The 26858-nt window shown below is 40.6% G+C and overlaps 1 protein-coding gene across 2 annotated transcripts in view; it reads left to right on the top strand.

The window, feature by feature from the left end:
* The window catches only part of REC114 (REC114 meiotic recombination protein), a 146507-nt gene that overhangs the window by 104636 nt on the left and 15013 nt on the right, over positions 1–26858 (top strand). Inside the window, exon 3 of one of the 2 annotated variants that reach the window (XM_090270037.1) lies at positions 11042–11125. The exons of the other annotated variant lie outside the window; for it this stretch is intronic. Coding sequence (XP_090126163.1) covers positions 11042–11125 — 84 coding nt within the window. The remainder of the gene's footprint in view (positions 1–11041; positions 11126–26858) is intronic. 2 annotated transcript variants of the gene reach the window in all.

Raw genomic sequence — 26858 nt, 5'->3', positions numbered from 1 at the left:
GTGCTGGGAGTTTTTTGATTACTGCTTCAATTTCACTAGCTGTTATTGGTCTATTCAGACTTTCTGCTTCTTCTTGATTCAGTTTGGGAAGACTCTAGTTTTCCAGGAATCTGTCCATTTCCTCTAGGTTGTCAAATTTCTTGCCATACAGTTGTTCGTAATAATTTCTTATAATTCTTTGTATTTCTGTTGTATCAGTTGTGATTTCTCCTCTTTCGTTTCTGATTTTATTTATTTGGATCCTCTCTCTTTTTTTCTTGATGAGCCTGGCTAAAGGCTTGTCAATTTTGTTTATCTTTTCAAAGAACCAGCTCCTACTTTTGTTGATCTTTTGAATTGTTACTTTAGACTCTATGTCATTTAATTCTGCTCTGATCTTGATGATTTCCTTCCTTCTACTTGATCTGGGTTTTGCTTGTTGTTCTTCCTCTAGTTCTTGTAGCTGTAGGGTTAAATTTTTTATTAGAGATTCTTCCAGCTTTTTTAGGTAGGCTTGTATTGCTATGAACTTTCCTCTTAAGACTGCTTTTGCTGTATCCCATAGGTTTTGGGTTGTTGTGTGTTCATTATCATTGGTTTCCAGGAACTTTTTGATTTCTTCCTTGATGTCATTGTTAACCCATTCATTATTTAATAGCATGTTATTCATTCCCCATGAGTTTGAATGTTTTTGAGTTTTTTTCTTGAGGTTGATTTCCAATTTTAAGCCATTGTGATCTGAGAAGATGCTTGATATAATTTCAATTTTCTTGAATTTATTGAGGCTTGTTTTGTGTCCTACCATGTGGTCTATCTTTGAAAATGTTCCATGTGCACTTGAGAAATATGTATATTTTGCTTCTTTCGGGTGAAAACTTCTATATATATCGACTAAGTCCATTTGATCTAAAGTGTTGTTCAGTGCCTCAATATCTTTGGTGTTTCTTTGCTTTGAAGATCTGTCCATTGTTGACAATGGGGTGTTAAAGTCCCCTACAATGAGTGTGTTGCTGTCTATATCTTTCTTGGAGTCTTTCAAAATTTTCCTTATATATTTGGGTGCTCCTAAGTTGGGTGTATATATATTTATAAGGGTTATATCTTCCTGATGGATTTTTCCCTTAAGTATTATGAAATGCCCTTCTTTGTCTCTTTTTATGGACTTTGCTGTGAAATCTGTTTTGTCTGATATAAGTATTGCTACCCCGGCTTTTTTTTCATGCCCATTTGCTTGAAATACTTTTTTCCATCCCTTTACTTTCAGTCTGTGTAGATCTTTTGTTCTAAGGTGTGTCTCTTGTAGACAGCATATATGTGGGTCATTCTTTCTAATCCATTCTGCTACCCTATGTCTTTTAATTGGAGTTTTTAATCCATTTACGTTTAAGGTTATTACTAATAAGTACTTATTCATTGTCATTTTTCCCCTTTGTACTCGTGTTCTTCTCTGTCTCTGTTTCTTTATCTTCTTAGAGCAGACCCTTTAGCATCTCTTGCATTGCTGGTTTGGTGGAGATGTATTCTTTTAGTCTTCCTTTGTCTGAGAAACTCCTTATTTCGCCTTCCATTTTGAATGAGAGCCTTGCAGGGTAGAGTATTCTTGGTTGTAGGCCTTTGTTTTTCATTGCTTGGAATATTTTTTGCCATTCCCTTCTGGCTTGTAGTGTTTCTGCTGAGAAATCTGATGATAGCCTTATTGGAGCTCCCTTGTATGTTATTAGTTGTTTCTCTCTTGCTGCTTTTAGGATTCTCTCTTTGTCTTTGAATGTTGGCATTTTAATTATGATGTGTCTTGAAGTGGGCCTGTTAGGGTTCATCTTCATTGGGACCCTCTGTGCTTCCTGGATTTGTGTGACTCTTTTTCTCCTCATGTGAGGGAAGTTTTCTGTCATTAGTTTTTCAAAGAGGTTTTCTATCCCTTGCTCTTCTTCTTCTCCTTCTGGAATTCCTATGATACGGATATTATTACGTTTCATGTTGTCCTGCAGCTGTCTTAGAACCTCTTCAGTCTTGTTCAGTCTTTTTTCATTTTGTTGCATTGTCTGGGAGTTTTTGTGTACGTTGTCCTCCAGCTCGCTGATCCGATCTTCTGCTTCCTCTAGCCTGCTTTTAATTCCTTCTACTGTGTTCTTCAATTCAGAGATCGTATTCTTCATTTCCTCCTGGCTCTTATTGATAGCTTCCATGTCCTTTTTAATGCTGGTATAATTCTCAGTAAGTTCCTTATAGTTCTTCTGGAGTTCACTGTAGTTTTTCTGGAGTTCTTTGTAGTTTCTGCTGAGCTCATTTAGCTTCTCCATAATCCATGTTTTAAATTCCGTATCTGATATTTCACTCACCTCTATTTCATTTAGCACTCTTTCTAGGGATTCTACCTTTCCTTTCGATGGGGGGTTGTTCCTCTGTCTCCCCATTTTTGTGATTCCTTTTGTTTGTTGGTGCTTCTTAGAATGATCTGTTCTTCCTGGTTCTGCCTCTGGTAGCGTCAGATCATGTACCAGACTGGCCCTAGGCAGCCTATTGGAGACTTCCAGTGATCTACTGCCTTTGTCTCTCTTCTTTAGTTGTTACTATACTCAATCTGTGGTTGGCCGTCAGTCTTAAGTACCGTGGGTGTGGCAACTTAATTCCTGTATGCAGGGCTTTTATTTCCCCTTATTATGACGCCACTTGGAGGGGGATGGTCTGTCTGCTGTACTGGGGCTGAGTCAGCACTGGCTGGTCCTGGGAGGGGGTTAGTGTAGCTTCCACTTACTCCTCCGCCCTCCTGGATCTCCGTCTGTGTTGTCCTTGATGATATTTCTTTAATCTGTCTGGTTGTATTTCAGCTACTTTTTGGTGGATCTTTTTCTCTGGTTAGTTGATTGAGAGTCACTCTGCCCACCTTGTCTTGAGATCTTTTGTGAAGGTGCTGCTAAAACATAATTACACAACCCAGGCAAGAAACCCACACCCTCCAATGTCTCCCCCAAATACAATCTCAGTATAGGCTGCAAATGAGCCCGTGTTCATATACTTGTAGAGATACTGGGACTCTTATTTCGTAGGAGAAACAGAAAGGAGTTGTTTTAAATGAAGGAAGGGTAATTTTTGAGCTGGAAGTTGATAGAGTATTAATATTAGCAATTGGGATCAAGGTTATGTAAGAGAGCAATTAACACTTACACTGTATGTTTGAAAAGGAGGGGAGGGTTACAGTGTGGAGTGAGAAAGTGGAAGTGTATAGTATTAGGATTATATAATCGGTATATACTATATGATTAGCGTGGGAGGTAGGGTAGACACAACAGACATCCAGGTAGACAGATAGCCAGAAATTGAGAGGGCTGGGGAGGTTAGAAGGTAGGAAACAGATTGAGAGAGAATTTTTTAAGAATAAAAATACATAGTAGAAAATAGCAAGACAGGAAGGGAGAGAGGAAAGAGAGAGAGAAAGTAGAGAAGAGAAGGGTAGGAGAGAGAACGAAAGAAGAAGGGGAGGTAGAAGAGAGGGGACTGGATTAAAATTCTTTTTTAAATTATATATTATAAAAAAGATTAGGAGATTAAAACATGATATAAAGTTGCAAGATAGAGAGAAAGGGTGAAAATATAGAGAGAGAGGAATAGGAGATAGGAAGGCAAGAGGATTTGGGAGGAAAAGAGCTCAGAGGAGGGAAGGAAATCAGGAGGAAGAGGAGATATTCGGGAGGGGAGGATTGAAATTGAAGAGTTGACAAAAGATAGGATGAAGGAGAGAAATACAAGAGGTAGAGAAAGAAGTGAGGGGATGGGGTAGAAAAAGAGAAGGGGTAAGAATGGGAGAGTAAAGGGAGAGGGGGATAGATTAGAATTATAATTTGAATATTAAGAGATTAGAATATAAAGTGGAATAGGGAGAGAGAATATGTATAGGGAGAGAAGGAAAATAAGGACAAGAGATGAAAGAAAAACGAATGTAGACTGAAGGGGGACAAAATAAAGAAAGAAATTTAATAAAGTTGAAGGTGCGTAGCACAGAGAAAGGAGAGGGTGAGAAAGGGGGAGAACTTAAAATTATAAAATTAACTGAGAATAGGATGAAGGGGAGACATACTAAGGGGAAAGAAGGGAGGGAAGAGGAGGGGAGAAAAGGAGAGAGAATAAGAAGGGACTGCCGGTAGTGGTAGTTAGAGAGAGAGTGAGAGATAAAAGAATGAGGATTTTAACTCAATTCAACTTTTATGCAGTCTCTGGGTATTTTTGGTTTGTTTGTTTTTTGGTTTTTCCTTGCTTCCTTTCTGAGTCCGCTCCTATTCAAAATTCCAAGAGTTTCTAATCTTTTCTGGTTGGTTGGCTGGCTGTGAGAGGGTTCTGCTTGATTCTGGGATTGCTAGTCTTTTTTTTTCGTGGGCCTACCACCGCTCTGCTGTGGGCTGCGTTTAGTTGTCCCCTCCTGAGGCAGCCTCAGCCCTCCTCAGGCTTGTCCAGCTATTCCTTCCCTCTGTTGGTCCAGTCTGTGCCTGCCAGCAATCCCCGCCCTGCCTCCAGTCCTGTCTCTATTCCCAGGCTACAGCTTCTGCTCTCTTCCCTGTCTATATGCCTGCGCACCGTATCTCTCTCCCTGTCTCAAGATCGTCCTTTTGTTCTGCAGGACTCTGGCACAGTGGGTCAAAGTGCCGGGCCCAGTGCCCCTTCCCTGCCCAGGGTCTCTCCCCAGTCTGGAGCTTTGCAGTGGCTTTCCTGCGTGTGCTTTTCTCCTTGCCCCAAAACTTTCTCTATTCCGAGCTACAGCTTCCGCTGGCTTCCCTGTCTATCGGCCTGCTCACTCTTTCTTCCCGCCACAGCACCGTCCCTTTGTTCTGTAGGATTCTAGTGTGGTCGGTCAGCACAGCACTCTCCTATCCCGGAGCTCTCTGCCAGTCTGGAGCTCCACAGCAGCCCTTCCCTGCGGCCCCTTCTCCCTGCCCTAAAACCGTCTCCCCTCCAGAACCTCCGCCTCCGCTCTCTTCCCTACTTATATACCCTGCGCGTCCTTCCCTACTTATATACCCTGCGCGTCCTATTTCCCTCCTAGCCCCAGACCGGCCTTTTGTTCTGTGGGATTCTAGCGCAACTAAAGAGCAAACACTGGTTTCAAGAACGCAGTTCTCTCCCGGTCCGGAGTTCCGCAGCAGCTTTTCTGTGCTGCCGTTCTCCTTGCCCCAAAACTGCTCCTTTGTTCTGTAGGGCCCTAGCGCTAGTGCTGGGCTCGCCCGGAGTGCCGAGCTTTCGGTCGGAGGTTGCAGCTGAGGATGTTTCTCTCTAGACTCAGATCACACAGTTTCTCCCAGTCCTGATTGTTCACTGTTCTCTCCCTCCTCTGGCTTTTTCGGCCAAATCCTCTCCCTAACTCCCTACAAGAATTCACTCCCGGCTAGTGAGCTCTCCGGCTTGATACTGCAAACGCACGGAGTCTCCGAATGACTCAGCCTGTAGTTTGTGATAAACCCCTCCACCCCCCTCCACGCTGCTCCCACGATCTCCTCCCCATTCACGTTATCAGATGTTCACACTCACTCAGTCATTCCTCCCCGCCTTTGTTCCTGGATTGTCTCCTTAACAGGAGCGAGCTGAGAACACTGTCCCTACTCCGCGGCCATCTTGGTCCTGTCTCTTGATGATAACTCTTAATTATTTATGAAAACAGAAGCCACAGAGAACATGGATAGCTAAAATGTAGAATTGAACTTTGTAATTTGTAATACTTGAAAACCGGAAGTTTGAAGCTGTCTTTATATAAAAGTGTGGTGTGGCACCTCACCTTGGAATCAGATGGCACTCTGGCCACTGCTGCACCTCAGGGAGACTGTGCCAGAGGCAGACAGCATGAGAGGATGGATCAGTGTGATCGGAGGAAGGGGGCAGGGGGGAGGGGATTGGCGGTGTCAGATATCGGCACTCTTTAATTATTGAACAGACATGCAAGATATTGGGTTGGTCAAAAAGTCCATTAGGTTTTTTCCATATGATGGTTCTGGGCATCCTTAGTTGTCTTTAATTTCATTCGAAACGATTTTGTCAGATTGTATCATGACAGCTGTCATACCAAAAGTTATCAAAATTGGTGAATTTTTGTGAAGCCATTTTAATATTAAAGATGGAAGAAGATATGCAACATTTTCGGTGTATTATGCTTTATTATTTTAAGAATGGTACAAACGCAACTGAAACAAAAAAAGATTTGTGTGGTATATGGAGAAGGTGCTGTGACTGATTGAACGTGTCAAAGGTGGTTTGCAAGGTTTCTTGCTACTATTGACATTTTGGCCAAATAATTGTTTGCTGTGGGATGCCTGATGCATTGGAAGATGTTTAGCAGGACCCCCTGGCCTCTACCGACTAGAAGCCAACAGCAGGAGAGAGCCGACATACTCAAATATCCAAATCAATAAAGTTATTGGTGATAATGAAAAATGTATCTTTTATGGAAAAAAACGTAACAGACTTTTTGGTCAACCCAATACAAAGATGAAAACAGTTCTTGCTCTTGTGGAGTTTGCAGTAAAGCGGGAGCAGGAAAGAGTGAGGGGTCGTGTGACAGACACACACACATAGGCATTGCAGTGTGTGCACCTCCTGACTGCTGAATTCAGTGCAGACTTTTTAGCACTTAGTTTTACCCCATTCTGACCACCTCTGCTTGAAAGTCTCCCCACTTAGCTTCCACATCACTCTGTCCTGGACATGGTTTCTTGGTACTGGCTTTTGTTCTCCTGTCTGATGGTAACTTGGTATTCCCTAGAGTGCTCTGCTCTCTCAGTTCCCAACCATTTTTCCACTCCAGCACTTCCAAAGAATATGACAGACTTCCATCAGTTCATGGTAGCATCTCATGGCAGTGATTTTTGACTGGATGGGGGACCAGTATCCTAAGCACCAAAGGAGGAAGCTCACTGGGTGACTCTGAGGTATACTTCCCTGGGTCAGAGTCCTGGCCAGCTATGGCGGGAGCTCATGAAGGTCAGTGAGGGTGTTAGTGGTGGCAGCACAGCATTTTGTTAGGAGCTCAGAGCAGGTCACTTAACTAAGTCAGGAAAGGCTATTAGGTGAGCTAAACTGAATTTACCAGATGAAGAAGGCTTAAAGGAGATTCAAAGAAGTAGGTTTTCAAAGATAGGGAGATCAGTTATTAAAACCTAGGAATATATGAATGACAGGTGGTTAGGTACACAGCCATCTTTACTAAATCCCAAAACATAAGAATGAAAAAACTCTTTCTACATGATTGGTGTAAATCAAATAAAAGTAAGATGTTCCCCATCATTGACAGGCAGTAAATTGGTGGACCACACTGCCCCCAAGAAATGATGCTGGCATGAAATATTATTAATGAATTTTAAGAGCTTCATTCTTTAGTTCATTTTCTCAATAAAACTTGTGTCAAACACCATGACAGGCACTATACTCATATATACAGTAGTGAGAAAAACAGACATAGTCCCTAGATATTAAGTAAATGAAACAGAGAGAGGGGGGGGGGGGAGAGAGAAATGCCATGAAAGAAGAAAGTTGAGTGCTATGGGAAAAGTGTAACAGGGTGTCCCAATTGAGATTAGGGGTAAAATGAACATCGATTAGAGGCTAGTTGATCCAGAAATCAGGACATAGAGGCAGAGAGATGTATGAAGTCTGGGGCGAAATGGTTTGGACAAGTTGATGAAGAGGTGAGAAGTGGCTCAAGTTAGAGGTGATGCAGGGAGGAAGGCCACAGCCGCTCCCCACCTGGCTCTGGACAGAGTCTTAACCTGGGTGGCTACATTTTAGGATACAGCAGCCCCTCGCTATATTGCGGTTCACTTATCGCGGCCTCACTGTATTGCAGGATGTTAAAAATATTGTATTTAATTATTTATTGCGGCCTTTTAACTATATTGCGGGATTTTGCAGTACAGTATACATGTGTTGTTAAAGTTATGTAGGTTTAAGAGTGCTGAATAAATGTAAGGTTCCTACTTCACAGGGGGGTCTGGAACATAATACCCACAGTAAGTGAGGGAATGCTGTAGTTGCTGGGTAATAAGACACATTGTAGAACCTGCCTCACTGCCCAGGGAGTCCTCCCTGTTTCAGTTGGGGAGGAAGACGTATAACGTTATGATAGTGATAAGTACAATAGATCCTGAGACTTCCGAGAAATCAACCACCTTTTTCTGTGGGGAATGGTTGAGATAGAGCTGGCTTTTAAAAGACAAGTGACAAAGAAGGCCATTTCAGGAACTAGCTGCACCATGAAATCAAGTTGTGAGGAGCATGACATTTGCAGAACTGCAGAGAGTTCCAAGTGGCTGTAATAGAATTCCATGTGGCTCTAGTATCTTCGTTTGTACAAGAGCTGAAGGAAATAATCCATGATGAAAGGCAGGAGCCAAATTTAGAGACATCCATGCCCTGAGGCATTTCCACTTCATCCTGCTGTTGTTTCTTGCTATGGGGTCGGGGTGGGGTGGGATGGGGTGTGGATGAGGGGATGATGGGATGACTGCATTGAAAGGGAGTCACTGCATCACATTTTTGTTTTCCAAAGACAGTAGCACAGATAGATTGAGAAATGGCCTGAGGAAGGGGGACCAGTTAGGAGGATATTGCTGTAACTCTGGGAGAACTGGTGGCAGCCTGATGTGGCAATGGCAATGTAAAAGGGGAGAAGGGTCAGATGAAGAAGCTGTCTGTGGACAGCTAGCTCTTGGGGATGACTGATGTTGGGGGAGGAGTAGGAAAAAAGGACTCAGGCATGACACCATTTACTGAGGCAACAGCATGCAGAATGGCAATGTGTGTCGGCAAGCAGTGCAGCTCCAATTGGGAAGGTTCCCATGGAGAGAGCTGCAGAACCGCCACGTGGGGAAGGCCCCTGGGACCCAAACTGGACTAGGCATAGGAAGAGGTAAGATCAGTCCAGGTCCAAGAGCTGATTGTTTCTTTTTCTTCTTAATAAATTTTTATTTTAGAATAGTTTTATATGTACAGAAAAGTTGGGAAGATAGTACTGAGTTCCCATAGACTTAGCATCTGTTTGGGTCCTGCTTCCACCTCTTCCCTGAATTTGTGCCATATTGGAATGGGTATCCTTGTTTGTACAAATATTCCTGTACATATGCTGAAGAGGCTTATGTGATTCAAAACTCAAAGCAATATAAAAAGGCATACGGCACTGGCTGGTATGGCTCAGTGGATTGAGTGCCAGCCTGAGAACCAAAGGGTCGCTGGTTCGATTCCCAGTCAGGGCACATGCCTGGGTTGCGGGCCAGGAACCTGGTTGGGGGCATGTGAGTGGCAACCACACACATTGATGTTTCTCTTCCTCTCTTTCTCTCTCCCTCTTCCTCTCAAAATCAAAACTAAAATAAAATTTAAAAGTAATAAAATACACACTGGATTTCAAAGAGTTTACATTCTCTTTTTGTACTATTTTATTAATAATGGTTTACATTGTTTACATGTTGAAATAATAACGTTTGATATATTAAGTTAAATAAAATATTAAAAATTTATCAATTTCTTGTTTTTAAAATGTAGCTACTAGAAAATTTAAAATTACATATGTGATTCAAATTATATTTCTACTGGACAGCACTGATACAGTGCACCCATTATTTTGTGCAGTTTTATGATATTCCAATGCATAGAGTACCATACTTTATTTAACCAGTCCACTGTTGATGATACTTGTTGTTTTCAGTCTTCTGCCATTAAAAATGCAGAAATGTGTAACCTTGTCCATGCATCACTGCATACGTGTACAAGTTGATCTGTGAAATGAATTCCAGTACTGCGGTTGCTGTAGGAAAGAGCAAATGGACTTGTACTTTTGATATTGCTCAGTTGCCCTCCACAAGAGGTGCCAGTCCCCACTCCCGCCAGCAATGCATCTGAGTGCCGCTTTCCCCAACTACTGCCATTTTAAACAACATCTGTGTGTTTTTGGATATAATAATGAACAACGCTCTCTTTGCCAATTCCAAGAGAGTTTGAAAAAGAAATTACAAATGGTTTGCCTAACTTTATTTTCTGTTTAAAAAATAAAAAACAAAATCAACTATTGATGGTTAAAACTCTTCAAATCAACATTTTAGAATTAACTCTTTAACGAAAATGTCAAGGAATTAACCTACACTTTTCCTGGGCTGTAAATTTCTATGAAAGTTTCATCATATTCCTATTTAGGAATATGATATGTCAGGGTTCCAAAGGATAAGGGACATTTTCTTTTGTTTCCCAAGACAGAGATTTCTTGAGGTCCTACAGCCACCTTCCCTGTCTGGGTGGCTGACATTACAAGGCAGAAAGGCAGCATGCATGCAGGTTTTACATGCGGTCAGTTTATCAGTTCCCTGGAATCATTTTACTGAATGCTAAACTTTTAACATTCTAACTTAATGGGCTGCTTAACTGAGGGAATCCACTGACAACAAAATTGGAGTTCATGAGCTGCTGTAATCATTAGACAGTCAATTCTATTTACTTCATTAATAAGCTGTAGAAAAAGTTCATTTTTTTACCTTTAAGATTCAACTGTTATCTCTCTTTTGAGACTTGTGTGCTCTCTACTGCCCTCTTTGCCTTTTTTTTCAGATTGAAGTGAAGAACTAAACATTCAGCATCTAAGAAGAAATTGCTTCAATTTTTCCATTTACAGGAATCTGAAAATAAGATTTTCATGAAGAGAAATCTCACTATGTAGTTAGGGATGTGCAGATAAGTTAACAAATTAGTATAATGGAAATCCTTGGCTTTTAGGAATATAAACTCATATTTTGGCAAATCCTAGAGGCTTAGAAGAATATAGCAAATATGACTATAGACATTACTGTCTTTAACAGTTTGGTGTTTTTCAATATGCAAAGATTAAAAAAAGGAAAAAAGGTGAGACTCTTCATGTTGCTGGTGCAGGAAGAGCACTAAGACACCGGACTCACCAGAGGGTCGCCTGGGCAGTGGTGGCACTGAGTTACCTCTGTGCATAAGCTACAGAATAAATATCTGTGCTGCTTGCTGCACTACAGCTGTTCTTCACACCCCTTTTTTCTTCTATTGCTAATTTTGCTTAATTGTTTTGTTTCAGGAAGGGTTTTCACTCATTGGTAGCAAGAACTGGTTGAAGATTGTAAGACGCATGGATTGTCTGTTGTTTGGAACAACAATAAAGGCAAGATGCTGTGTGGCCAGCTGTTTTAAGCAAATGACCACACCCTTCTCATCTTCTGTGTGCACATGGTGGGTGTGGGAGCCTCTCTTTGCAGGTGAGATGGTACTAGAATAATAGATGTTTTAGAAAGGTTTGCATAATGAGCAGAACATGAAACAAGGACTGTAGAAAGGCAGTAGCCTCGGGAGTAAGAGGGTGTTTGCTAAAGAGCCAGGGACTTACTTCACTGTTTATCTTGCTGGATGTTAAAAAATTGTGTATTTTTGTTTAAAAGGTTATGCTTCCCTGAATGTATATTTTCATTTTTTTACCTCTTTAATATTAAAAATTAAATTCCCTTTTCTTTGCTTTCTACCTATATTAAATATAAGGAATGACCCTCACCAAAGAAACATGTGGACTAATCACCTAGATTGTTTTCTTTCGGAAATAACTATAAAAACTCAGTCGTTTAACATTCACTGAATAGATAACACTGAAATTTAGGTGAAAGATCCTAATTTCTAATGGGCTTATAAACTAAAAGTTGGAAAAGGTCTTCATAAGCATCTAATAGCAGGGACTTATTCTGGGGTTCACAGACCTACCAAAGGGTCCTCAAGAGAATGCATGGGTTTTCACTGACCTCTAATTGAAATTTATCTTTTCCTTCAACCACGAATGGAGGCATCAGCACACAGTTGTATTAGACCAATAGAAATCACAGATATTTTCATATCACTAGTTCTTTCAGACATCTGAGCTGTCACTTATGCTCCTCACTACCTCAGAATTATGGTAGTTACTATTCCTACTCCTAGATCTTTCTATTGAGTATGTTAATAAGGAAGCATGTATATTATTAGTTCACAAATTGGTATTTTAATATTATAATAAACCATTTTAGTATAATTGGCTTCCTTTGTAATATTATGTATTTTGTGTGATTAAAAAAAAAACATTGTTCTAAGAAACAGTCCACTGACTTCACCAGATCGCCAAAGTGGTCTGGAGCACGTACTCAAAAAACTCATGAATCCCTGTTTTCCTTTTTATACATGAGGAAACTGAGTTTAGTTGGGGCCAATAGCCAAGGTTATAACTATCAGAGAACAGGACCACTCGTTGGTCTTCTGACTCCTAGCCTGGGACTGTGTCATGCAGATTAAATGTTCGTGCCATACGTCTGACATCTGAGTTTTTATTTTTTCCAAATTATATATTATTAAAAATTTAACTATAAAGAGCAAAATAAAAACCAACATAATTTTACGACTCAAAAAAAACGTTATAGACAACAGAATGCTAGTTACCAGAGGGGAAGGGGTGGGAGAGGATGAAGAGGGTAAAGGGGGTCAAATATATAATGACAGAAGGAGACTAGAGTCTGGGTGGTGAGCATACAATAAAGTTTACCAATGGCATATAAAAATATACACCTGAAACTTATATATGATATTACAAACCAATGTCACCCAAATGAAGTTAATTAAAAATAATCATTTAATAATGATTATTTTGGAGTTTTTACTAAGCATATATATTATATCAGCATTCAGATGCATGTAACAGAAAATCTAGGTATAATGGCCCCCATAACAGGGTTTTTTTTTTTCACTAAATAAGAAATCCAGAAACAGGCAGTGCTAGCATTGGCCCGCAACTCCCAAGTGGCAGCGTCAACATCTTTGCAGTTCCCTTAGCCTCTCCCTCACATTTGCAGAATGGCTGCTGCAGCTCTGTTTTCATTCAAGGAAGACCAGCTTCATCTGCTCATTTTATATACAAGGAAAGCATAAACTTTATTATATAGCTCTCTACCTCCCTCATCTCCAGAAGATGTCTACTTCTGCCTCATTGACCAGAAAGAACAGTGAGTGTAATGTGGCCATCCTAACATGCCAAGATTAGCAAAATGAGCGTTTAGCTTTTCCAGCCCCTGCTGTGGATTGGCTCATGGCAATGAACAGTGTCTGAAGTTTGAGATTATAACATATAGAGTGCTTTGTTCCTGTTATTTTGTCATGTAGCATTACATCAGAAACATTATACCAAGTCATTTCTTAGTCTTGAAAACATGATTCTTCATGGCTACATAATATTTGATTGCTTGGATGCACCATGATTCAATCAACTAATTCCCAACTTTTCACTATTATAAATATGTTTTGATTTTCATAAGAATTTCTTTATAGGGTTCTTGAGATAGAAGTCCTAGAAATTTGAATATTTATTTAGTAAATTTTCCCTCCAGATAGGTTGTGTTTCTACAGAACTAGCAATGTGTAAGTATGCCCATTTACCCAAGTCCTTTCCAATAGGGTGATACAATTTAAATTTAAAAGTTAATTTGATAGGCCAAAATGCTTTAATTTGCATTTTTTGGCAGTTAATGAAAATAAACATTTTTTGTTTGTTAGCCATCCATATTTCTTCTGTGAATCACCTGTCTAGTGCTTTTGCCTACTTTTCTTCTTCAGAGTATTTAAGTACCATCTGTAAAAAGATTACATGTTATATAGAAATATATATTTATGTAATTTGTGTAGTCAAATAATTTTATATATAATATTTATGTATGTCATAGAATATATAGATTTTTAAATATTTAAGATTAAGAACCTTTTTTTTGTATGTTTTATTGATTATGCTGTTACAGTTGTCCCAATTTCTTTTCCCTTTGCTCCCCGCCACACAGTGACCCCCCCTCCCTCCAGCAGTCCCACACCCTTAGTCTTTGTCCATAGGTTGTGCATAAAGCTCTTCTCAACATCCCCCTGTCTATTCCCCACCCTCCTACCATGCTTCTTAATTCCTGCACCATTTCCCTCCCTCTCCCCTTCCCCCTCCCAGCTGCCCTCCCCCGACATGCTCGCCATACCTATGATTCTGTTCCCACTCTAGTTGTCTGCTTAGTTTACCTTTGTTCCATTCCCTAGCGTCTGTTGATAGTTGTGATACTGTTTTCACTTTAATGTTCATAGTTTTGTTATCCTTTTTCTTAAATAAGTCCCTTTAACATTTCATATGATAATGGCTTGGTGATGATGGACTCCTTCAGCTTTACTTTGTCTGGGAAGCACTTTATCTGCCCTTCCATTCTGAATGATAGCTTTGCTGGATAGAGTAATCTTGGTTGTAGGTCCTTGCTTTTCATCACTTTGAATTTGCCTGCAAAGTTTCTTTTGAGAAATCAACTGACAGTCTTATAGGTACTCCTTTGTAAGTAATTCTCCTCTTCTCTCTTGCTGATTTTAAGATTCTCTCTTTATCCTTAACCTTTGGCATTTTGATTATGATGTGTCTTGGTGTGGTCCTCCCTGGGTCTAGTTTGTTTGGGACTCTCTGTGCTTCCTGGACCCGTATGTCCATTTCCTTCCCCAAATTAGGGAAGTTTTCCTTCATTATTTTTTCACATAATTTTTCTTGCTGTCCCTCTTCACCTTCTGGCACCCCTATGATTCAGATGTTGGCATGTTTATAGCTGTCCCAGAGGTTCCTAAGCCTCTCCTCATTTTTTAAAAATTCTCATTTCCTCCTTCTGTACTGGTTGACTGTTTCTTCATTATGTTCCAATTTGTTGACTTAAATCCTGGTTTCCTTTCCTTCACCGCTTGTTTCATATGGATTTCCCTTCATTTCGGCCAGGATAGCCTTCATTCTTTCCCTGTCCTGTTTAATCTTTGTTGTCAGAGTTGTGAGCATCCATCTGTCTCCTCATCCATTAGGCATGCTGCTTGTTGCTTAGTTGTGCCACTGGGACCTTGATCTGCCCCCGCTTCTGGGTCATACTTCTCTGTCTCCTCATCTTTCTGTGTTTGCCTCTGTGATTTGGGTAAGGGCTGTGGCACTTCTTATGTTATAGGGGGCGGAGCCTAGGTATTCATTAATGCTGGCGACCGTTTCACCGTGTTTGGGCGCTGTATGTGGGGGAGGGGTCTGAGAGGGAAAAGTGCCGGTTGCTGCAACTTTTCCAGGCGCCTCTTCCCCTTTCCGTACTAAGCAGGCTGCCTCCTTTTACATGCCCTACAGCTTTTTCCTGCGCCCCTGCCCCCACTTGCTTTCACAGTCAGAAGTAATGCAGCTCTGTTTTCCCAGGCCTTGGAACTACAAGCTGTGTAGTCTAGTTTGGGGCTTGAATCATTTCTCGGGTTTAATCACTATGACTGTTTTTTGTCAGGGCTGCTGCTAGCTGCACCCACCCGCTGCTCTCCCGCAAGCGGCGCGGCCTGTAGCTGTGCTGCCGAGAAGCACCGCCGCGCAGCTCTGCTCCTCTCCTCTTTCTCTCCGTCCTGGCTCTGCCCCTCCTACTTTTCTGGTTGATTATTTCTTCTTTAATTCTTGCTGAACTTCCCTGTCGTTTTGATTTTTTGGGTTTTCTGGGTTTTTGGTTGTTTTCATTTTGTTTTGTTTTGAAGTGGTTGTAAATTTCTTCTTATGTGTGAGGAAAAGCAGCGCGTGTATATACACCTCCATCTTGGCCAGAAGTCCCAGCATCCAAGATTAGGAATTGTTTGCCTGTTGCTTCTATGAGTGGTGGTGCTCTTTATCCCAAAGATATTTCTAGCTGCTTATTATTGGATTTTTTATGAGTTAGTTTAAATTTAACTTCCTTACTAAACTTTTATTAACTGATAATTTAGGTTTATTAATTTCTAGAAAAGTAATATATAATCTTCAAACAATGACAATTTTAGTGACTTTCAGTAGCTTATACTTATTACTCTCCTCACCTTACTGAATTATCTAGACCATCCCAAACACTGTAGTTACATGGTTACAGTGCCCTGCTTGACATCTCGCTGGCCTGGGTGGGCAGACATTTATAACATTAGAACAATTCTGACTGTTGATTGGATATTTCTTACCATGAAGGGAGATATTCTTTCAGTTATAATTTATTTACTAACACTTTTATCAGGATTACATATTAAATTTTATCAAAAGCTTTTTGACACCTATCAAGATATGTTTTTTTTTTCTATGACTTATTGACTTTGTATATTAATATTGACCCAACAGATTCTTCTTGTTGCCTTACCTGGCAAAGCTTATCTTTGGTGTTCCTTGCCTTGGATAGCTTTAGTTAACCAGGTATTATGTAACGAACACCATTGTTTAAATTGACAAATGGAAGAAGTATTTTGAAATAAAATTTTCATTCCTTTAAAAGCAGTTTAATATAACAGATTCTGTGCTAATAAAGATTATATTTCTATTCTCTTTGGCTGGAATAAGTAGATTATATAATTTCTGCCTATTTGTACTACCTTTTGTCTAGGAATTCTGATCACAATGCTCCTGGCAGATTGGCTAACAGCTGACTCATAATTCCCTTCCTGAAGGGACTTTGTTTAAAAGGAGTAAATCCAAACCATTATCCTCTTTACTTCTCACCCCAGTAACTCACATTGAAGAATTTTTTATGATTTCATTTGGCCCAGGCTTTGGTTTCAAAGTGTGAGAATGGCTCACAATAAAAAACCAGGACACAGGGAATAGGTTCAACTTCTGGCCAAGATGGAGGCTTAGACTGACACTCTCTGTCTCCCTCTACAACTAAGAAGGACTACAACTACCGCAAAACCAGAAATAACCAGAAGGTCCAGAAAATAAAGCTACATGGAAGTCCAACGTATGAAGCTATAAACAAGTAGTGCTCGTCCGGACGGGTAGGAGGGGCGAGGCTGGGGCACAGAGGTCAAGCTGTGCTGTTGGCCACAGCAGCGGTGACAGTGGCAGGACTGTGAGAAACGCAAGGGGACTAGTCCTGGCTGCAGTCGAGATCCATCAGCTTGAGATTCTAACGCTGGGGAAGGCAGACCCCCATTGCCTCAGACTGTGAGGCCCAGAGGGCGTGGGGACGGAGGAGGAGGCTCACAGTCTCTCAGCGGAGAGTGACAGCAGGAATCCATCCTGGACCCCCGCCCTCACACAAAGCGCCACAGTGTGGTGAGAAGGGTCGTCCGGTTGTGATGAGTGCATGGGGTCCTGCACCTGATAGCGTAGGAGGTGGGACAGCCCTGCTTAAGAAGGAAAGATAAACGAAAACAGTCAGGATTGCAGGAATAATGATTGAAATACCAATCATGCAACTAACCAAAAAAGCAAATATGGGAATTAACCGATGAACAAACAGAGAATCTTTCTGAGGCTCAGTTCAGAGCTATAGTCATAAGGCAGCTTACAGAATTAACAAAAGATATTGAACAAGATGGGGAAGGAATGAAGGCTAGTCCTGCTGAAATTAACGAAAACACATACGAGACAAGTGGTGAGGAAACAAAAACCGGAGGTCAAATCAACAAATCAGAACATAGGGAAAGAACAAACAATCAACCAGTGCAGAAAGAGGAAACAAGAAGTGAGGAAAATGAGGAGAGGCTCAGAAACCTCTGGGACAGCTATAAGCGAACAAACATTAGAATTATAGGGTTGCCAGAAGGTGAAGAAGAAGAACTAGAAATTGAAAAATTATGTGAAAAAATAATGAAGCGGAGCTTCCCTAACTTGGGGAAGGAAATAGACTTACAGGTCCAGGAAGCACAGAGAGTTCCAGAAAAACCAGACGCAGGGAGAACAACTCCAAGACACATTATAATCAAAATGTCAAAAATTAAAGATAAAGAGAGAGTCTTAAAAGCAGCAAGAGAGAAGAAAAGAATTATGTACAAAGGGGTCCCAATAAGACTGTCAGCTGATTTCTCAAAAGAAACTCTGCAGGCAAGAAGGGACTGGCAAGTAATATTCAAAGTAATGAAAAGCAAAAACCTACAACCGCGATTACTCTATCCAGCAAAGCTGTCATTCAGTATAGAAGGGCAGAGAACGTGCTTCCAGGACAAAGTAAAACTGAAGGAGTTCATCAGATCCAAACCACTGTTATATGAGATGTTAAAGGGACTTGTTTAGAAGAAGGATGATCAAAACTATGAACATTAAAATGAAAACTGTATCACAACAACCAACAGCAGAAGCTAGGAAACTGAAACAGAGGCAAACTAAGTAGGCAACAGGAGTGGGAAAAGAATTATAGGTATGGGGAACATATTGTGGGGAGGTCAGCGAAGAGAGGGAAGGGGAAAACGGGGGGGGGAGATGATGCAGGAATTAAGAAGCATAGTAGGAGGGAATGGAGTAGACAGGAAGAGGTTGAGAAGAACTATATGCACAACCAATGGGCATGGACTAAAAGGGGGGACAACTGAGTGGCGGGGGTGTCACTGGGTGGAGGGGAAAAGAAATTGGGGCAACTATAACAGCATAATCAATAAAACATATTAAAAAAAAATAAAAAACTAGAACACAGGACTTGAGCAGCAAAGCGAGGCATTTATTCACAAGTCTGCGGAGTCCGGCGCACTGCCAGCCAGGAGCTTGTGTGCATGAAGTAGACAAAGAAAACTGGATTTATACTAATGTGATTAGCTCCCTCTCCCTAAGGCAATTAGCTCCTCCTCCTCTCTCCTTCTCCCCAGTTTCTCCATTACTGGTTAATCTGGGTTCACAATCTGATGCGATTAACTACTTAATTCAAGGTGTGATTAAGTAAGGGTAATCTAGTTATAGGTCTATCTCCAACTTATTTGCAAAGTTATCTAGCTACATCTTCCCATTTCTCTGTTTGGTAACAACAATCTTCCTCCTTTTGATCCCAGAGATATGTGTGAGGAGCTGCAGAATGTCATTTCCTCGCCCCTTTTCCATGATTCATCTGTTAATTATCTGCTACTGGTTTGAGAGTCACTGACTTGCTTCTTTATCCCTAACAGTAAGATAATAATAATTGATCATGTAATGTACCACTTAACATAGTAATTTTGAGCTAATCTCCTTAGATGAAAGAAACTAAGACTATATTTTGGGGACAGTTCACGACTGTTAGTATATACTTAAAAAGATTTCCATTTCACAGCAAGTGAGTTAAAAAGTCTTTTTTGACTTAATTATGGCATAAAAATAAATTTCATCAAGATTTTTAACCTAGGAATCCTCTTTGTTAACCCAGTAGCAGGTCTTCCATAGTACTACCTCATTGTATTGAGGATGTGGGGTGGAGATGTCACTTGTCTTCAGATTTCTCCTGATGTACCTTGGTTTATCTTGGGCCGTCAGGCATTGAAGTGGTATTTATGGCTACAGGTAATAAGCTCAAATTCTACCTGAGAATTTTACAGAAGGAAAAGTGGAATAAGGTTTCAGTCAACTATCAGACATACAACCTCCCCTGTCACTTCCTGGAACTACGTTCCAGAGAAATCCTAACTATCCAAACTCATTCTTATGTACACTCACATGTTGACACTGCTAGACTTATACAGTTGGTCTGAGATTTTGTCTGTTTCTTACATAGTTTTTCATCTAGCTATGAAAAACTTATGAGGTATAATTTTTAATGTCATTGCTGCTCAGAAGGTTATGCAATGACAGAATCATAATAGAAATTGCTAATATTATGTTACTTCATACAGATGTCTTCATATAGAGACTAAACCAGAGTGAGCTGGAAACAGCTAATTAATTGTAAGCAAGAATTCAGCTCGATTTCACAAAAGATGATTTGTAGTATTACCCAAAACTGAATGTGTAGTTTTTTTATCAGGTCTTTCCCCTTCCTCAGGGAAAGTTATCTTTCAATGACTCTTGATAATTTGAGGATTATTCATCCAAGAAAAGTGCCCGAGGAAGTGAGCAGACACTGACAAAAGAAAAGACACAATGATTATAAGTGGGGGAAGAGTATTCTCTCTCACTTGTAATCAAAGAAATGAAATTCTAGGATAAAAATCTATGTCATCCTAGAAGGTTAAAAATAATAATAATATAATCTCGTGTTGGCAGGTGCAGGGAAATGGGCACATGGTCCCTTGGGGGTGACTGGTGCTGTCCTGCCCCAGGCGGTTTGGCACAGGGTAGCAAAACCCACAGACCCTTTCCGCAGGTGTTTATGTACAAACGCATGCGTACAAGAGTGCTTCTCAGAGCTTGTGGTTTATAAGAAAAAAGGCTGGAAATGAGTATTCGTCAATAGGGGGACAGTTAAAATACTTTTTAGCCATTAAAAGTAATGAAGTATACTTCTATTTTTATACTTATTGTGAATTAAAAAATTAGGTTACAAAAGAGTAGTGTAAAATGTGTAGCCTATATATTATATATGATATATAACTATAATATAGTCATGTACGAGTATGTGTATATGTTCTTTTTTTTTTTTTTTTTTAAGTATATTTTATTGATTATATTGTTACAATAGTTCCAATTTTTTTTCCCCTTTGCTCCCCTCCGCCCAGCACCCCCCTTCCCCAACAATCCCCTCTCCAAGTCCATGCCCATGGGTCGTACATACAAGCTCTCCCGCCTCACCCTTTCATATATTCTTCTTCTTCTTTTTTTAAAATTAATTAATTAATTAGTTAAATATTTTAACAATAAAAAATAACAATTCCTCCCTCTCAGACTTAAGACCCTTTACAATCTTATAAAGGACAATGGATGAAGGTCTTGAGCTCCTCTAGCTGCTTCAAGCTGGACATGGTCGTCGTCCTACCTACCCGTGGGTCAAGAAATCCCTAATAAGAGTGGGGATGTGGAGGGGAGGGTGGCCTTCCCACAAGGGGAAGGATCGTGCAGACTCCAGGTTGGTTGGATGTCTCTGGACAACGGCATGCTTGGTTTGACAGGCTGGCATCCTTGTTGTATTCTGGGGGCAACAGGGTTAAAGGACATCATTTAATCCGTAACCACTAGATGACAAAAGACAGGTATTAATTTTTCAATGTCCCACATTAGGGAAAAGAAGGGCTTCTTTGGAGGAAGGTGTGCCAGGTACATCTCACCTGTCCAAAACCCTTTTGCCCATTATACTTATTTTGGACTGAGGGAAATATTTTAGGTTTCCCCCATCTCAGGCCTCTGGGCTTTTTCTGTCCAAGCCATTAGGATAGAAAAGAGAAACCAGTTTTAAAGTGAAGCCCACAGACCACCCCGTTCTTCACCAACCCAGCCACTTAGTTCAGCCAAACCATTGAGTCTCAGGAGGCAGCAATGCAGACAGGATTAAGTGAGGCCTATGCATACAGATAATCACTCAGGTAATGAGATTGTAGGCTTATGCCCTTTGAAAACAGAAAACACATGTTAATTTATGTAACATAACCCACATACAAGTCTCTAAATCTGTAGGACTGTCTTATCGGAAGGAAAATCCTTGTCCTTCTAATATTCACTGAACTTGCATTTCTATTCTTTATATTTTTATTCCCCCCCCACTAAAAAATTTTCTGTTTGTTTGTTTTTCCACTACAGTTGTCTCACTTTTTTTCCCCCTCTTGCTTCCCTGCACCCTGCCCCCCCCCACAGTCAGTCCCCACCCAGTTGTCCATGTCCATGGGTCATTCATACATGTTCTTTGACTAGACCCTTCCCCTTCTTACCCCTTCTCTCCCTCCCATCTCCCCCTTTGTTACTGTTAGTTTATTCCTTGTTTACATACCTCTGGTTCAATTTTGCTCATTTGTTTGTGTTGTTCATTAGTTTCCTGTAACAGGTGACAGCATAAGGTAATTTTCTTTTGTTGCCTGGCTTATTTCGCTAAGCATAATTCTCTCTAGTTCCAATCATGTTGTTGCAAATGGTAGAAGTTCCTTCTTTCTTTCAGTACTTATTCATTGTCATTTTCCCCCTTTGTACTCGTGTTCCTCTCTGTCTCTCTGTTTCTTCATCTTCTTAAAGCAGACCCTTTAGCATCTCTTGCAATGCTGGTTTGGTGGAGATGTATTCTTTTAGCCTTCTTTTGTCTTGGAAACTCCTTATTTCACCTTCCATTTTGAATGAAAGCCTTGCTGGGTAGAGTATTCTTGGTTGTAGGCCTTTGTTTTTCATTGCTTGGAATATTTTTTGCCATTCCCTTCTGGCTTGTAGTGTTTCTGCTGAGAAATCTGATGATAGCCTTATTGGAGCTCCCTTGTATGTTATTAGTTGTTTCTCTCTTGCTGCTTTTAGGATTCTCTCTTTGTCTTTGAATGTTGGCATTTTAATTATGATGTGTCTTGAAGTGGGCCTGTTGGGGTTCATCTTCATTGGGACCCTCTGTGCTTCCTGGACTTGCGTGACTCTTTCTCTCGTCATGTTAGGAAAGTTTTCTGTCATTAGTTTTTCAAAGAGGTTTTCTATCCCTTGCTCTTCTTCTTCTCCTTCTGGAATTCCTATGATACGGATATTATTACGTTTCATGTTGTCCTGCAGCTGTCTTAGAACCTCTTCAGTCTTGTTCAGTCTTTTTTCATTTTGTTGCATTGTCTGGGAGTTTTTGTGTAGGTTGTCCTCCAGCTCGCTGATCCGATCTTCTGCTTCCTCTAGCCTGCTTTTAATTCCTTCTACTGTGTTCTTCAATTCAGAGATCGTATTTTTCATTTCCTCCTGGCTCTTATTGATAGCTTCTATGTCCTTTTTCATGCTCACGTAATTTTCTGTGAGTTCCTTGTAGTTTTTCTGGAGTTCTTTGAAGTTTCCGCTGAGCTCATTCAGCTTCTCCATAATCCATGTTTTGAATTCCATATCTGATAGTTCGCTCCCCTCTATTTCATTTAGCACTCTTTCTGGGGATTCTACCTTTCCTTTTGATGGGAGGTTGTTTCTCTGTCTCCCCATTTTTTTGACTCCTATTGTTTGTTGGTGCTTCTTGGAATGATCTGCACTTCCTGGATCTGCCTCTGGTGGCGTCAGATCATGTACCAGTCTGGCCCTAGGCAGCCTGTTGGAGACTTCCAGGGATCTACTGCTGTTGTCTGTCTTCTTTGATTGTTAATCTATTCAATCTGTGATTAGCTGTCAGGCTTAAGGACTGTGGGTGTGGCAGCTTAATTCCTGTAGGCAGGGCTTTTGCTTCCCCTCAGGCTGACGCCACTTGGAGGGGAATGGTCTACCCGCAGTACTGGGGATGAGTCAGCACTGGGACCCAGTCAGCTGCTCCTCCAGTTCTCCCCTCAAAGCCACCGTGCCAAATTCTCCCCAAGTGTCTCCAGTCCTCTCTGCCTTCCCTCTGCTTGAGCCCAGGGTAAGTGGTGGCCAAAATATTTTCGTATGTGATCCACTTAAGAGCTCTTTTTCTCCTGCTGTTTCTCTCCGGCTAGCAAGAAAGCCTGTGGCTTTTCGCTTTTCACAGCTGATACTATTTTACTTTCCACTCTGTCGCTGTAGGCTGGGAAGCCCAGCTGGGGGTTTAGACCCTGCCCTTCTCAGGGGGAATCCCCGGCTGCTGAGCTGTTTCTCAGCCCCTTCAGCTGCCACCCTTGGGAGCCCAGCCAGCCCTTCCACGTCTCCGCACTCCCTACCGGTCACGTTGTGATGTAGCGGCCTTTTCTGTCTCTCCGTGGTTATAAGACTTCTCTCCAGCTGGTGTTCGGTTCGTTATTCCAGATGATTTCTCCAAAATTACATTGTAAATCCAGACTAGTTCTAGGAGGAAGTTAGTGTAGCTTCCACTTACTCCTCCGCCATCTTGTTTCTCCTGTATATGTTCTAATATATTTTAATATAGTCTAGGGTAAATGCTCCTTTATCCCTACCTCTTCCCCTCCAAGTAAAGGGAAGCACTCAGTAGAAGACCCTACAGTAAATAAGTGATGCGACAAGGGTCACTTAGAACATATTAGAATATTTCCTTTTCATATTTTTTCATTGTTGGATGGGGTAATGGTAACATTACATCTATACTTAGAGGAAAAAATTAAGTGATTTAAACTATGACAGAACCCAACAGTGGTAGGAAAGGGGCAACAGTGTCTGTTCTGAATGGGACCTCTGACCCCTGCTCAGCCATGCCGAGAGTCCTGTGTAACCTAAATGCAGGGCTTTGCCCAATGGCTTTATCTAAACATTCACATAGTGTAAATGGTGAAGGGGAGGATCAAGGAAATTTTGCTTACAGGAACTTAGGATTTTGCTCCCTGTGGTTAGATGCATTTCCCAGTTAACAGTGTGATTTATGGATTTAATAAATGCAAAGTACTATCACTATGCTAAGTTAGCATCTGAATTTCTTTGCAGAAAAAGTTGAATAAAGGTACATAATACATACAATCCCATTTGGAGTGGCTTTTGTGTAAGTTGACTTCTCTAAATTAGGCATAATTTTAAATTAGAAAAGAGGAAAGCATTTCTCTTAAAATAATGTGTTTATTGTTGTTAATGTTATAATTTAGTTTTTTTAAACTCACAATCCAATAAATTTGATGTAGTTGCCAGTTTTAAAAATTTTTAATTGCATCTCTCCCACATTTGCTGGTTTGCCAAGGGATGTTAACTCATAAAACAAATTATAGGCAATGTGTGATTCTGTGGGATTTGTATGCTAGTCTGGTCTCTTTAAGGATAAAGGACACTACGGATTATTAACATGACACACATTAGCTTTAGCATCATCAGCCCATCTGGCCCATTTCCCACTCTTGTTTTTCAAGTTCACTGGCTTGGTTAACTCAGCATCCACCTGGTTTGCTCTTTTATATACTCAGGTTTAAATTTTTTTGTTGAGCCAGGAGTATGCTGTATTATCTTTCTTTCCTTGTTTCTTGTTTCTTTTTTTTTTTGCTTCAGGAATTAAAAACTGTGAAATCTTTATTCCAAAGGAAGACAAAACATTGATCTTTTACTGTAGTCAGTTTGGTCACCTTCCTGGTCTGTGTGGGGCTTTTCCATGTTTGCTGATATCTGTTCCCTGAAGAAAATGAAATTTAGTATGAGGCACAGCTCCCCAATGTGGGAAGAATGCTGATCAAATTTTAACATAATCCCTGTTGAGTTTTTCAGCTGTTTTAGACATAAATAGGCATGCTGACTTCAAAACTGCAGTTAGTTTTCCTCTATCACGTCAAGTTTTTCTCTACAGCTTATCTTAGTGTAACCACTTGAGGTTGGATGAGTCTGAATCAAGGGAAGCACTAGTGCTCTCCTACTGGCTGAGAGCAAACCTCCCTCAAGTGGGAAGGGGCGGGGGATGACCTTGGAGACCAGGGACAGTTTCATACTTGTCTAGGCTATTCAGTTACACAGGAGACAGTGTGGTGAGAGGTTGTGTGCCGCTCTATATAGTGAATCGTATTCCGAAGTGTAGTCCGAGTTCTTGTCTGTATGCAAGGAGTTAGCAGAATTTATTTTTTTATTTACATACGCACTTATTTCCTTTCCTTCAGATCATGTCTGCCTCTGCTATTTCTCATCGTAAGTGCCTAAACAACCCTGATCATTCCATCAAAGGACAAACATCAGCACATTTATCAGGCAAGCCTATTTTGCATATTTTAAAGTAGAACTTGGTGATCAAGATAAGTCTTAGGCCCCTCACAAGGTGTTCAAGCAGTGTGTCAAGAGTTTAAGGATGTGGACAAAGGGAACACGTGATAAATTGCCATTTGGTATACCTATGGTTTGGCAAGAGCCCAGAGATCATTCAAGTGACTGTTACTTTTGTATAGTGAAAACATCAGGATACAACAAGAATAATAAATGTAGAGTATCCTAGTCTACCATCAGCTATATACCCAGTGCCTCATTCAGCTGAAATCCCAGTGCCAGTTTTCACTGAACTACCTCTTTTGAAAAACAGGAGTATGGTGAAGAACTAAGTGACAGCAATAATGAAGATTTTGAAATTGAAGATGACTCAGTTTGTAAGGGATTTGATCAGCAAGAGTTGAATGACTTGGCACAAGATTTGGGACTATCCAAAAAGGCTTCAGGACTCCTAGCATCAAGACTGCATGAGAAAAACTTGCTTAAAAAAAGGAGTGAAGGTATCCTACTTTCAATCAAGAGAAAGTGCATTTCTGCAGTACTTTTTGAAGTGACGGTTGCTTTATGTATTGCCACAACGTACACGGTTTAATGGAGGAATTGGGAATTCCAATCTATAACACAACTGAATGGCTCAAAGTGGAGCTTGAAGTGTGCCCTCCTCCACAATGGCAATTTATTTGGTGCAGCCCCAATTGGCCATTCAGTTTGTTTTCGTGAAGAATATGAAGACATAAAGACAGTCTCTGATCCGTTGCAATATCACAAGCACAACTGGATCATCTGTGTTGACCTTAAAATGGCCTGCTTCCTTCTTGGTCAGCAACACGGATACACCAACTATCCCTGTTTTTTGTGTATGTAGGAGAGCAGAGCTTGTGAGAAACACCAGGTGGAGTCAAATTGGCCTCCAAGATTTGACCTCAAACCTGGTGATCCAAACATTCTACATGAGCTACTTGTTGACAGAAAGAATGATATATTTCTACCTCTCACATAAAACTGGGTCTCATGAAGCAATTTGTTAAAGCTTTGCTAACTGAAGCAGACAGTTTCAAGTACCTCATTTTGGCATTTCCTAGCCTGTCATTTGGAAAGATAAAATACCTTAATATGTATGTTTGGTAGCAGAACTTTACTACTTGTACATAATTTGACCTTCAGTAACAATATATAGCCTTTATATGAATAAAATAAGTAAACAGTACATTCAGGTATTTTTTTATCTTCCTTTGTATGTATATTTTGTATGATTTTTGGGACAAAGGGAGGGTATCCTGTACCTTAAAAAGTTGACGTGATAGAGAAAAACTGGGGTCATTTTTGGATTCAGATGCCAAAAGTTAGTTAAAAACTAGTGTAAGATCTAACTCAATGAAAATTGTGTTCCCCAGTGTTACTAGCTTGTCTATACCCACATCAACAGTCTAGGGTAAATGCTCCTTTATTCCTTGCCTCT

This window comes from Furipterus horrens, unplaced genomic scaffold, assembly GCF_987537825.1.
Source record: "Furipterus horrens unplaced genomic scaffold, mFurHor1.1.pri manual_scaffold_3, whole genome shotgun sequence".
Classification (NCBI taxonomy): domain Eukaryota; kingdom Metazoa; phylum Chordata; class Mammalia; order Chiroptera; family Furipteridae; genus Furipterus; species Furipterus horrens.
The sequence above is the reverse complement of the archived record's forward strand: the minus strand, read 5'-3'. Positions and strand labels throughout refer to the sequence as shown.